Source organism: Lotus japonicus, chromosome 4, assembly GCF_012489685.1.
Source record: "Lotus japonicus ecotype B-129 chromosome 4, LjGifu_v1.2".
Classification (NCBI taxonomy): Eukaryota; Viridiplantae; Streptophyta; class Magnoliopsida; order Fabales; family Fabaceae; genus Lotus; species Lotus japonicus.
This window is the reverse complement of record NC_080044.1, coordinates 62,643,035-62,656,827: the sequence shown is the minus strand read 5'-3', so window position 1 is coordinate 62,656,827 and position 13,793 is coordinate 62,643,035. Positions and strand designations below refer to the sequence as shown.

Here is a 13,793-nt window from a genome sequence, read left to right as displayed (position 1 = left end):
GTAACTTCATTTTAATTCAAATCTTACTAGCTTATTCAAATCCCATGAGGATCTGTGGGAAGGTGGGAAAAGCGGATGCAATAAGAATCACCGCATGGGGCGGGAATAGATGAGGGATGGGGGGATGAAGAGAGAAAAAACACTTCTTGCATCAACCTCATGCGGGTGTCATCCGCAGGCAGTGCAGTTAAGATTCCGATATGGATCCCAAGATCTTACGATTTTAGGATTTGAGAAAGCCCCAGCGATCTAGATCTATTGTAGGATCAGAGAATAGATTAGATCTCACCGAAATCCCGATCTTGCGATCCTGAAGAGAGAGAGTTTTCCACACGGACTTTTAAATTTTTGGTCCATTTCAAAGTCCCATTGCAGACTTAAAAAAAAAAAGTCCAATTTCAGCCAAAACTCATAAAGTGGTATAAGTTTTTAATAAAAGTGATAATTGCTAATCGATAACCCCTAACTTTTCCTAAGTCTCAAACCATTGAACCAATACAGTAAACATGCAGCTTGGATTATGATTCTTATGTTATGAATTTATCATGTCATTGTATGTGAATTTTGATGTGAATCATGGACTATTTTTCTTATATATGCGAATTTTTATGTATATGTAATTTATGAAGTATATATTTGCATTCTTATTAGAATCTTAAAGGATCTACAATCCGATCTCAATCCTAAGATTTACGATCTTTTAGCCCCCTGAACGATCCTAAGAAGGATTCCGATCTTGACAACATTGTCCGCAACTATCAGCAAGTGCCTCGTTTTAATGATATTCCAACTCTGATTAATGCTACCCCCTACACGTTGTGTCCCACAAAATCAGCTCAGTCACAAGTAACGAAATCAATTTTCAGATGACAAAATATCATTTTTCTTTTAGTTTCTTATAAAAACCTATTTTCTTTACTTGTTCATTATTGAAATAATTTAAGTTTCAATTTTCAAAACATAATGGAATTGGGAATGACATGGCATTGGCAATTTCATCTCTCTTTTCCACCTCCACCTTAGAGGAATAAGAAGAAGAAAGAGAAAAATCGGTGATATAATATGTGATGCGACAAAAAATGCAAAGAGAGATAAGAAAAAAAATTGTGGAAATGAGATGAGAGAAAAAAGTATAGTGTGAATGTATTACACAAAAAAAAGTTACTTTTTTTTTACTACAAGGCCCAAAAACACATTTACACCCCCCCCCCCCAAAAAAAAAAAACTACAAGGTTCTTAACCCTAATTTGTAAACTCTTGTCCCCACCCCCATTACTCTATGCGAGCTGATATCCAATGTCATTTCCTCGTTAACGCTGCTGCTTGAATTCCCACTTTCCTTATTTGTCTTCTTGTCTCTCCCTCAAATATCACTCTTCATCTATTGGGTAATTGGGTAATGTAGTGACAACGTGTTTTTATATTAGCTTTGCTTTGGTAAAACACTGCTACTCTCTACTCACTCTTCATCTATTGGGTATGGGTAACGTAGTGACAATGTATTTTATATTAGCTTTACTATGGTAAAACACTGCTATTTACTCACCTCTTCTTCAGTAGCGTAGTGACAATGGGTCTTATTTTTTTTTGGAGTTGCCAGCTTTTTTCTGGAGAACTGTGATTATCTTCTTCAAGATGGGGTCTGCATTTTTGCTATTTTTGCTATTACAGCACTGCTATTCCAAAAAAAATAATTTATTTATTTATTTGCTAGTTAAGGGCACATTGAGACAGTGGCACATTATCACACAGAACAGTGGCACATTGATACATTGATACATTGATAGAGAAGGCTATGCTACAAAATATAATCACATAAAATAGTTAGCTGTTCACTTCATGTGCACATTATCAAAATCCTTGCATTCCTTGCATTATGCCATCTCTCCAAATCCTTTTCAACATTGGCAGATATTGCTCCCAATCTGTTTCTGATGTTCATCCTATAAGAGAAAGAAAAAGTTAGAAAATATGATTTACATTTGCTTTAGTGGATGACATATCTTGCCCATAATGTAATGGGCCAGCCCAGTAAATATTTCTCTCTTTTTCTCAGGCTCAAAATGGGGCTCATTAGGAAAGTGTTGTACAACGCTGGATCTTGGATTCGAGAGAAAGGACAAGTCATTGATCGTCTCGGTTCTCGTCTTCAGGGCAGCCACTACTGCCAAGAGCAGCGTGGTATGTGTTGTGGAGTTAATATAATTACATTTTGAATCAACCTTGCAACGACAAATGCTCAGCTCAGTATAATTTTGCCTGTGGAATATCTTTCTAAGACTTGTTAGCATTTTTTGTTCATTTCCTTGTTCTCATTTTTCAGTGTTATGCATGGTTATAGTACTTTTTTATTGCTTTGCTGTCCTCCTTTGAAACATATCAAGTAATTTTGCTTCTTCTCATGTTTAGTGTGTAGGCATCGAACTATGAAGAACATAATTGATAAGGCTCCTACATATCAAATAATTTTGTTTTTTCTCATGTTTAGTGTGTAGGCAGAATACAAGGACTATGTTTGCTGCTGGACCTCTTGGGAGACAGAATACAAGGATTTCAACTGGCAAGGTATGCCTACGGGTGTAGCCTATGTATATTATATTTACATTGTTGACCGCCTACATAATTGAGTTAGTTTAGTTAGCTTTGTTAGAATTGGTTATGATTCTATTATGAGTAGCTCTTAACTACTCTTTATATATAAGTACTGATTATACTTGACACTGTAAGTCGTAAGGATTCAATTTTTGTTCTCCTTTTTCTTTCCCTATTAGCTTCTTTGTTTTCTATCAACATCCAAATGTAAAGTCATAACATCCCTATTAGCTTCTTAACTAAATGATGTTCTTCTTTTCAATAAAGTTAAGGATAGCCTAATTGAAACACACTCTGCTCATGAATTTAGTTTGTGTTTTGCAATCAACTGATATCACATGAAGTCATAATGCAATAAGTATTCTAGCATTTGAATACCACAGATGCTGAATTTGCCAATAAAGCCTTGAGTTTGGACCAAAAAATCCCAGATATTAATGTCATATTTTAATCAATTAGAGAAAATATTATACACTACATAGAGGAAACACACCTTGGGAGTCACAGAGAAAATTGTTTAGAGCATTCACAAAAGAAAACGATGACCGGGGTGATGCTTCAAGAGCTGCAATTGCTTGTGCCTGAGCAATAACATCTTTGTCCTTTTCCAATTGATTAATCTAAAAGAACACATCAACCGTCTAGAATCAATAAATCATATAATACTAATAAAAAGCAAAATAGTAACACCAACACAAATGAATGAACATGATTAGTTTCTAACAAAGCCAAAATAACATTACAACATTGCATCATTACATGTTTTATGTATTTGGCCTTTTGTTTCCTCAATAGATTCAAGAAGGTTCTAGTTATAGAGTAGTAATGAAAATTTCATAGGCAACAGAGGGCAGGGACCTCCTCATGACATGTCAAACACCAGCACACAAATTGTGGATAACAGTTAATACAAATAACTGTAAATCCATCGGCTAAACCGGAAATTCTCACTGTTGCTGGTTAAGTTGATTAGATGACACACAAGATACATAAGTCTAAGATTAAAATTTATGTCCTCATAGGATGAAACCTCAACATCATATCAGATTTTCTAACAACACAAATAGTGAAGACCACACAAGGAAAGTATTAGGAACTATGCCACTACCAGTCTACTAAAATCTTAACCTTACCCACATCTGTACTGGTTGATTAAAATGAACCTCAGCAAGGTACTCCTGTGTCAGGATCTGCACTGTTCCATAGTAAAGGGACTTAATACTGCTATATCACAAGAAAAATGTCAGTAAAACACGAGGACAATGTCACCATTTGCTGTAAAGTTTGAGAATCATTAGCTCCAAGTTTATCATCAATCATAGTTACTCATTTTTGTTGAATTGACAAATTGGGACACTCTAACACATGACTGAAATCTGATAAAACATTCTATAAGTTTCGACAATAGTTATAGACAGTCCATGTTTGTGGATATAATAAGCTGATTTTGCTCGGGGAAGTACTGGACAGTGGACACTGGTTGGAGCTACAAGCCTTTAATGGACCAAATCAGTTGGGTATAAGACTTGCCTGTTCCAGAATTTGGCAGTCTTCAAGCATGGGAAACTCGAGCTAGTGCTGCAGCACGCGCAGCTAATGGAGATATCAATGGCGGTGATTCTAAAAATTCTCAACTGGGATATAATGGAGCTCCAATGCCTCACAGTGGCGGGGATACTTAGGTAAACATGCATTATACTGTTTCAAGGAAGATATCATTTCTGGCATACATTTTTAGGAACCGACAATTGAAAAGAAAACAAGAGAAAGTGATAGGAATGGGAAAGAAAATGCAAAGAGACCAAGATAAATTTGTATTATTTGAAAATTGAAATATTCTATAGCTGTAAAACTTGAACTGAACCTTCTAATGTTCTGATACAATTAGTTAGTACTTGATACAAGTTTGTGACTAACTTTGCCATCTGGGTTGGCCTTTGGTTAACTAACAGAACCTATGTGTTGTGCATTCTAACAGAGAGAGACCAGGCAGACATGCTACATGTTAAAAAAAATTTGAACCCCACACACATTATTATTGTTAAATCACTCTTTAAATTTCAAGCATTATTTTCTGTTTCATAAAGAGCAAGGGAATAAAACAATTACATGAATATACATTATCCAAGTATCACGAGTCCTACTCTTTATTTGGAGTAAAAAGGGAGAATAAACAAGGAAATGTGAAACTCAAGAAGTGTTTTATGTAAGTATTGTTGAGAGAATAGTGCTGCTCTTACTGTCTTACATGTATCTTTGGATTGACCTGTAATAGATTATATGAAATTTTGAGTAAAAAGTGTGAGAAAAGTAAGGAATCTGAAACTGAAGAACTAAGAAGTGTTTTCTGTATTCATTGATATGAGAGGAGTACCCTGTTGCAATTATATTTGTGCTGATCTACAACAGATCAGTTACATACTTACATTCAGGTAGGAAGCTTTAACTGATACTAACAGTCAAGGCTAAAATCTACTAATTTAAGTGCGATATTAATACTCTTTCATCCAGATTTATGAATTATGCTTGTAGCCATAGTGTGATTATGGGTTATTTTGAAATTTATAAACGCGAAGATGACTTTTTGGTATTTTAATCATGGCTTCATTTTTCATCCAAAATTTAATAGTTTGAGTTTCTATCTCTGAATCGTGTATGCTGATGCTTTATCTACTGTGCAGAAAACCTAGGAATATTTGATAAGGAGGCTCTATGCCAAATACATGTATCTTATAATAACTTTTATGATACTAATATATTTTCCATGAAGTGTATATTTCTACACAGATTGCTTACTTGGTTTGAAAATGATTATTTTTTAATATAAGATGGTGGCTCTTTGAAATTATATGAACTTTTTCAGAAACAATGGGCTGAACGGAACTAGCTATATAGGGTAAACATACTAGAGCAGAACTAAAATTGACCTGACTTGAATGTAAATAGGATCTCTGCATGAATGTAACGTGCTGGTAGTAGAGAATGAATCCTCTCATTGTGAAATTTCACATGTCCGTGTCATGAGAAATCAGCATGATAGAATCCATTTCAGTTGGTAGTATCATGACATGTCCATTGTATCAGGAACATGCTTTTCCAACTTGCTTGATCATCGTGGTTCTATGCATGTTTTTCTTTCTCCCTGTTTTCTGTTTGTGCTCCTGGTTAAAATGGATTTAACCTTTTTCTTTTATCTTGTACTATGTGACAAGTGAATGAATGTGAAGGACCAACACGCCTTGGTTTCTCTCAAAGATATATTATAATGATTTTTCTATGCAATTTTTAATTTTAACATTGAGCATTATCTTCCTTAAATTATTAACTAGTCTATTGATATGGACAGGTTGTAGTTGATTTCAATGGTACCGAAGTCAAGAGAGAGCGTGTTAAGTCTGGAGCTGATAGTACATCTTTAAAGGTTTTGCCTCCATGGATGATTACGCCAGGGATGAATCTTACAAAGGAGCAACGTGGAGAGGTGAAGCAGGAAATGAAGATGGATGGGACTTCAACTTCAACAGCCACCGCAGTACACGGATGAGAAGAAATCTACAATTGGGAATGATGATAATAAGAATATACAGGCATGTAAAATAAGATGAATTATAATTTTCTGTCTTTCGATAACGCAAGAAAGTTTTTGTTTCACTAAATTTCTTTTTCCTTGCCTATTTTTATAGGATGAGTATATGAAGGCTTATTATGCTGCTTTCCTTAAGCAACAACATGAATTGGAAGAAGTTGCAAAAAAACAACTATCAGTTGATACACTGGCTACATATGATCCTTCTAGCAGTACTTCCCGTCGCCAGGTTGGCATGAAATCAAAATGTGAGAAAAATGACGATGGTACTGAGTGGGAAGAGGCTCCCCTGGGAGGTACATTTAGTCTTTTCATGCTTGCACATATATGTTTAGTCTCACTTGCTACCCATATAAAAGTCAAAATTAAAAGATGACATATTTTAAACATTCATATACATGAGTTTAAGTATTATATTGCTTGGATTATTGGTCTGCATAATTGAAATTATATTCTTGATAGGCTTCAACATCACCATAGATCCCATGTCTAGAGTTTTATAACATATGTAAGTTTAAGATAAGCTGCCCAGGTACATTGCTAGAATTGAATGATAGGAATACTGATCAAAATAATGCCAAGATATTTTTTTTTTGGATAATTGAATGGTTGAGATCTATTAGTACTTATCTTGTTTTAGAGTGTATTTTTTAGGCTATGACATTCTTTTTACTATAGTTTTGTATAATAATTTTAAATCCATGTTAAAAAAACGTCCGTAATGGTTCCGCCCTTGTTCTCAAGTCATTCAAGAGCCCGTTTGGATGAGTTTATTGGAGCTTATCTACTAGAAACTGCACTGAATAAGCTATAGTAAGTGCTCTTGGGTAAGCATCCAAACGGGTACCAAGAACTAATAATGGCTTTAATTAGTTTGCTCAGGCTTTTTTCCAGTCTTTCATTGTTTTGGCCCATGGTTTCAAGCTGTATTACAGTCATTGCATTGCTGCCCCTTCAAACTAATGCAATCTACAATCACAGTGTGATATGGTTGCAACTTGCAACTGCTTCTGCAATTGAGATGTTTCGAAATGTCAACCGACTCACTTCACCTCTTAAATCCTTGGTTTACATCATATTTGACTGACTGGTGTTAGACTGTTTGTTGGGCCAGTATAAAAGTTAGTTCCAGAGAACAATGTTTTCAAAAAATCTGGAAGGAACTTTAAATGACTTAAATTGTGTTTAGGGTATGTTTATTTGAATAGGAAGGATTAAGTTACTTGAGATGATGTGTCCCTACTCCCTAGTAATTATAAATATGAAATTAGCAAGTCTTCTACTCTATTTCCATAGACCCCATCAACTTCTATTTGGGTCTATGTCAATTTTCAATAATAATCTGTGACTTGTATTACTTGGTTTTGCAAATTGATAAAACACTTAGAAAACTGGTTCCTCCTTTGATTGTTTTTGTTTCTTTTGGCTGATATATGCTCAATTTTGCTTTTGGATGTGTATTTTGAAGGCAATGGAAATGTAGGTTACAAGGTGGATTTGAATGTTGAAGCCGATGATGTTCCAGCAGATGATGATGACGATGTTGACTGGGAGGTAAGTTGATGGAAAAAATTCATCTGGTCAGTGTTAATGCAAGGACTTATTTCTGATTTGCTTCAACCTGCAGGGGGATGTGTTATTATGATAAAATAATAAAACAGCCTCAAATTATGTATCACAAGACCAGGGTTTACTGCTCATTATATTATTGCTTGTGCATGTTGTTGTGGTGATGAGTCCATGGGTTAAAAGGAGGTGCACAGTTGACTTTTTAACTTACTAGTGTATGAGTGGATTTCCGTTGAATGCAACGTTGATCAGGTTTGAGTCAACATGGGAAAATCACGCTTCTCTGCATGGGGATGTGTTTTTCAGTGAACAAAACGCACATTTAATCATTAAATTTCAGCATACTGGACGACTAACAACTCTACTTTGAAAATTTGCATTGTTTTGAATGTCCAAGAATAGAAATTAGCTTAAACATAATTTCATTATCACATTACTAGTCCAAAAAAATTTGGACAACACATCACAATGTTTCACACCAATGAAGAAAATGGTGAGCTGTGAATTATGTCAACCTGTGTCATTCCCGACAACACCCTTCAATCTTCAAAATCCATTCAAGTTGTCCATTTTCCTAGGTTATTATAAGGTGCAAAGAGAGATGGGTAGTTAGTTCATTGTTGTCTCCCATCTTTGATCAAAGTCAATTGATATCCATAAACTATGGTTTAGCAATATCAAATGTATCATATTTGTAAAATGCTGATAATGTGTACGAGATTGTTCAGGTTACTTTAATCCAGTTTCATTTTCTTGACTTGGTTTATTTAAGATTACCTTAGCTTGCAAGCATTTTTTTTGGGTCAACTGCTTGCAAGCATTTGAATGCTATACTGTTGTTTCCCCTTTTATGAATAAAACTAGAGATCCAAGATGCTAAATTCACGCATTTATCTTTGTTGTAAAATATAGGCTTAAATATGTTGGAAGTCCCTCTAAAATAGGGGTGCTTTGGTTAAGGCCCCTACAAATTTTTTTGGGTGGAATAAGCCCCTAATGTGAAAATAATATATGGTGATAAGCCCCTACCGTGAGGTTCCGTTTAATTTATGATGATTCTGTAAACGGCGTTGGCGTGTATTATATTTTGTGAAAATTATTCAATTAAAGAGGGTGCCACGTAAGTAAATGAGGGATCAAAAAATAAAAATAAAATGAAAATCCAAAGTAAAAAACACAAGTACGTTTGGGGATTTTACTTGAGTTTTTTACTTGGGTTTTTATTTTTTCAACCCTAATTTACTTACGTGGCACCCTCTTTAATTGAATAATTTTCACAAAATATAATTTACGTCAGCGTCGTTTGCAGAATCATGAGAAATTAAACGGAACCTCACGGCAGGGGTTTATCACTATATATTATTTTCACATTAGGGGCTTATTCCACCCAAAAAAAATTGTAGGGGCCTTAACCAAAAGATCCCTATTTTAGAGGGACCTCCAACATATTTAAGCCTAAAATATATAGGTCAAAGTATATTGCATTGGAGAAAGCCAAACAAATTTCAAGACACAAATACCCCAAACCCACATTTAATCAAATCATTTTTCAGCGAAAATCAAAGTTAGCAATCTTGGCCATTGGATGCTTTCAATTTGGCCTTCTGTATCCTTTATGTGGCGTTTCAGATGAGATGTTTGAACTTTCATCTTAATTGTATGTTTTGTCCTTCTGAATCCTTTCAAATTAGCGTTTTCATCTCTTAGAGAAGAGGCAAGCCGTTATTTATATCAGTCTCCCACGCAGGCACACGTTGAAATTTAGATGAATCAAGGCAAGATTTCCCCCTTTGTAGGGTTTCTAAATGCCCGGGTTCATTACACTAAGGAAACGTTCGTGGCGAAGAAAACGTTTTTCCCGTATGCATAGATGCCATGAACATTCGCATCTCGAAGTATGGAAGGCGGTGGGACCTCTTCATCTACTCCCTGTCGCCACCCCAAGATCTCCGGACAACAAAAACGGCGAGAACAGCACAAATAACTCCTCCCTGTTAGCATCCAGATAAAGCAAATGTAGGGCTTGATGCGCAACTTTAGTTGGTTGGTATTTCTCTCTTAACATTATTTTCCTCATGCCTTTGATTATATTAATTACTGAAATTGAAGTAGCTTGGAAACAACGTGAATACTAATTACTGAAATTGAAACCCGTATTGATGTTCCTATTATGTTCAGTGACTTAGAGATGATGAGGAAGTTTATCAAGAGCATAATTTAGAGTTCAACTTTGGATTTGGCTTTTCTTTCTTCTCTATGTGGCACTTTATGCATGGAGCACATTGCTCAAAGTGACTAATTTTAAGGCTACATGCTGATTTTTATATAATAGTTTTGTTGTCTAATTATGACTAGAAGCATAGATGTGTCAAACAAGAATGATATATGCACCTGTCACCTGACATGTATCAATCGAGCTTATATATAGGCCATAAGCTATTTACATAAGCTCTTCCAAAAAAATCAAATAAACTCTTCTAAACGGAGCTTTTATCTACTTTCTAAAATTTAAGCTTTGAATGATGAAATTTATATTCAGGTCCTTCTGTTTTGTTGCCATCAGTTATAATATAAGTAACTTTTTTTAGCAACTTTTTGTGTTATTGGGGGTTTTTCCCATTTCAATGTTATGGGGTTCCTGGTCCTTCTGTTTTGCTGCCATCAGTTATTATATAAGTAGCAGCTCAAAGAGTTCCTCAATTGGTTTATTCCATTCTTTCTTCCATGTTATAACAAAGTTTGTCTAAACTTTACATTGCATTTTGTTAGTGGGGTGTATATTGTCATGAAAGTGAATCATGTCATGTTAAATTTCCCTTCAATTAGTTAGTGCGTCATTAATTGTTAATATAGGTTAACAAATGCTTCATAGTGAACTTAGGAGAATTGTTCAGATTCTTTGGTTCATAACCTATTGAGACTGGGTATCAGTGATGCTGATGTATTAATACTAAGAAGGAGAAATGCACCCTTGTTGTGTAGCCTCCAATGAACCAAAATACACATTGCCTTTGTGGTCGAACTCTTTTATGAAGGGAAAAAAAATTCAGAGAAGATTTAACATTTTTTTTTAATGTAGGTTTGTTTCTTTTTTTCTTCCTTCCTTTCATTGGGGATATTTTAGTTTTCATGAGTGTTGTTAGAAGGATGTTTCTACTGTAGTGTTTTTTAAATTCTATTCATTTTTATATTTGTTTTAGGTTTTGAATTTGTTTTTTATTTTAGTTTTGTGTTGTTCCTGTCTCTGATGATTGATAGACTGCACCATTACAAAAGAGAGCTTCGTTTACTCAGGAAGGCCTTGGAAGCGGTTGAGAAACCAATTTAAAGTTTTGAGAGAATGATAAAAATGGCAATGCTGAGAAGCATAAAGCACTAACAGAAGAAATTGCCACATTGAAGTCTAACATTAAGAAACTGGAATCTCAATGTAAGGTGAAAAAGAAAATAAGGCTGGCTTTGGAAACCGAAGTAGAGGCTATTAATATTGAGAAAATTTGCAATTTGTTTATATATGAACACACTTGAAAGGTTTATCATTATATTTATGTTATTGCGTAATTTTGAAATTAAAATTAGTTTAACAAGGTCCAAAGTTAGTTCCTAAACAAGATCACACTTTCAGCTATTAAATCAAATGTGGAACCCTACTGAAACTGCCTTATTTGTTGCGCAAGGATAAAGCTTCTCTTCTTTGGGCTATGGTTTGTCTTTTAGGTGACTTTTTTCTACCCAGCTTCGTGAATCAGAACTATACCATTAGATGACCATGATATCATGGGTACAGGGGAAAAGATACAATTTTGGAATGAGTTATTACACTTTGTTTTTTTATAGTCTTGGTCCTTGAATTTTCAAAAACAGGCAGCTTGAAGTAATATTTCTATTGTAGTTGAAGAAGACTCATTGAGGAAAGGGTTGGATGGGCGGCTCCAGAGATGAATTTGCTATCTGCTCAGCAAAGTTTCTCTGGGTAGTTGGAGGAACTCATGCTCACCTTTAATCTGCTTATTTTTTGGCCTACATGCACTAGCTTTAGGATTTGGACTACATAAATTTGGATCCGTTTGTATGTTAATATGACTTACCATATTCTTCTCAGCTCCCTGGAAAGAAAGGGGGGCATATCACTTACATACCTGGAAAGAAGAGGGGCATATCACTTACATATTATATCCATAGGGTTTATATGAAACCAAGAGGGCTATGCATAGGGTTTCTACATATGCTTTTGCAAAATTCTCACTCTTTTTTTCTCTTTAAAATTGATTATGCACTTTAATTTTATAAATAATAGGTCTTGGCAGGGCAGAGGTCAGAGCTGAACAAGACAGTTCCTTTGGAGCACTAGCTAGATGATCATCAGGGAGAGACAATCTGCGTGAGTTAGAAGCTTATGCCTTCAAAATTTTCTTGACACAAAATGTGAGCTTTAAGGAGAGATACTATCTGTTCTTCCATTTTTGACAACTACAATTTCCTCCTACTATGTCGATTACTAATATGTCAAATTAGCAGAGTGGAGTTTTTTTTTTTTTTAAATGATGGAAATAAAAATAACATTGTTTAAATTTAAAACTTCAGACAACACTTGCAATAAATTTAAAATTTAACACTTGGAATAAATTTTTTATTAATATTTAATAGTGACAAAAGAATACTAATAGTGAAAGAAACGTAGATAGATTGGAAGAAGAGTACTGAAATTGAGATGAAAGAAAAAGTTGGTGTAAATACATTAAAATTGAATTTGTTTAATATCAAAACGGTATTTGCGTAGATTGTGAAAACAACTCTCATATAAGTAAGGGGTTAAAAAATGTAATTTTTTTTATCAAATTATTCTTTAATGTTTTTTTTTCAGAAATATCTCACATCAATCACAATGGTAAATTGTGTACTCTACGTAGTTATTGTATTGAAATTTCCAATTAATATAATGACTTATTTTATAATTCTAAGAATAACTTAATAAAACAAAATCAAATAATTTTTTTGAATTATATTAATTATAATATTTTTCATTTCCGTTTTCTTTTAAAAAAGCTCATTCGTTTTCATTTATTTTAGTAAATTAATTAGAACATTTATAATTTCAGTTTTTTTTTTTACATCAAAAAGATAAACTACATCCACCCGGGATTGATACCTGGACCTTTCCCTCCCAACCCATATGTGTCCTAGCTCTTATGATTTCTTATATAAAGAATAAATTTTGTTCTTTTAATCTATAAAATATATTAAAAAACACAAATTAAAAAAATAATAATAATAAAAGTGAATATCCCCGTGCAACGCACGGGTAGAAAATACTAGTTTATAGATAAAAGAGAAACTCATAAGGGAAAAAAAATTAAGTATTCAATATGAGAGAAAGTGATAAGAAAATATGATTGGTGTTCTACATAAGATTTTTTTTTACCCTACTTGCATGCATTTAAATAAAAAAAATGATAGCAGGTTCTTTTAAAAAAATAAATTTACCCTAAGTTTTCTTAATCTTTCACTTAGTTAGAAAATGATTTAGTAATTGAGACCAATATAAAAGTTGTGGAAAATCTTCTCAACTTTCCAACTGTAGACGACGATGATCAAGTCGAGACTTGTACAACTCAAACAAGATAAAAGTTCGAATGCCATTACTTAGATTCTATTGTTCATCAAATGTATGCTCCAACTTGTAGCGCATATAATATCAAGAATTTATACCAAACACATGAGCAATGAGTAAAGACTTTGGTTGCGTTTAGACTTTTTGTCCAATTCATATTTTGCAGTGGTTAAGCCCGCTCTAGTCTTGCTTGATAGTCTGGAGGTGATTTCTCTCCGAACTTGACCTATGAGTTCAAACATGTTTAGTCACTTTAAATAAAAAGTGAATGAATGAGATAGAAGAAAAAAATAAATCCTTAATAAATCAAAACTAAAAAATAATATATTTCACTAATATTCACTGATGCCAAAATATTTGTTTTTTGTCAAAACGAGGCCAAAATATTGATTGGTTTGTTGTGGGCTTTTATTAACTTTGGGCTCAATTGTAGGT

At 34.0% G+C, this 13,793-nt stretch overlaps 1 protein-coding gene and 1 long non-coding RNA gene across 11 annotated transcripts; one reads left to right on the top strand and one right to left on the bottom strand.

The window, feature by feature from the left end:
• Positions 1-1,677: 1,677 nt before the first annotated feature.
• LOC130713924 (uncharacterized) lies at positions 1,678-3,879 on the bottom strand. Its single transcript, XR_009011073.1, has 3 exons — positions 3,726-3,879; positions 3,086-3,212; positions 1,678-1,943 (listed from the first exon to the last, which is right to left on the bottom strand). It is a non-coding gene; the product is annotated as an uncharacterized LOC130713924 (long non-coding RNA).
• LOC130713923 (uncharacterized) lies at positions 1,942-12,217 on the top strand. Of its 10 annotated transcripts, none has more exons than XR_009011064.1 (7): positions 1,942-2,565; positions 5,939-6,179; positions 6,276-6,474; positions 7,647-7,732; positions 9,216-9,404; positions 9,495-9,790; positions 12,045-12,217. XR_009011064.1 is itself a non-coding variant. In XM_057563753.1 (6 exons), the coding sequence occupies exons 3-6, from the start codon at positions 6,096-6,098 to the stop codon at positions 7,821-7,823; spliced, it is 387 nt and encodes a 128-aa protein (XP_057419736.1). In that variant the 5' UTR covers positions 1,942-2,565; positions 4,063-4,274; positions 5,939-6,095; the 3' UTR covers positions 7,824-9,207. The 10 variants fall into 10 exon arrangements, 1 of the variants encoding a protein (XP_057419736.1); XR_009011065.1 differs by lacking the exon at positions 9,216-9,404 and adding an exon at positions 4,063-4,274; XM_057563753.1 differs by lacking the exons at positions 9,216-9,404; positions 9,495-9,790; positions 12,045-12,217 and adding exons at positions 4,063-4,274; positions 7,806-9,207.
• Positions 12,218-13,793: the final 1,576 nt, after the last annotated feature.

What these genes read in the sequence shown, in the direction of transcription:
- LOC130713923 (XM_057563753.1), top strand. Translation starts at nt 6,096, where the DNA reads ATGGGACTTCAACTTCAACAGCCACCGCAGTACACGGATGAGAAGAAA. An exon ending in ATGATAATAAGAATATACAG is followed by an intron (nt 6,180 to 6,275) that starts GCATGTAAAATA and finishes CTATTTTTATAG; the next exon opens with GATGAGTATATGAAGGCTTA. An exon ending in GGAAGAGGCTCCCCTGGGAG is followed by an intron (nt 6,475 to 7,646) that starts GTACATTTAGTC and finishes TGTATTTTGAAG; the next exon opens with GCAATGGAAATGTAGGTTAC.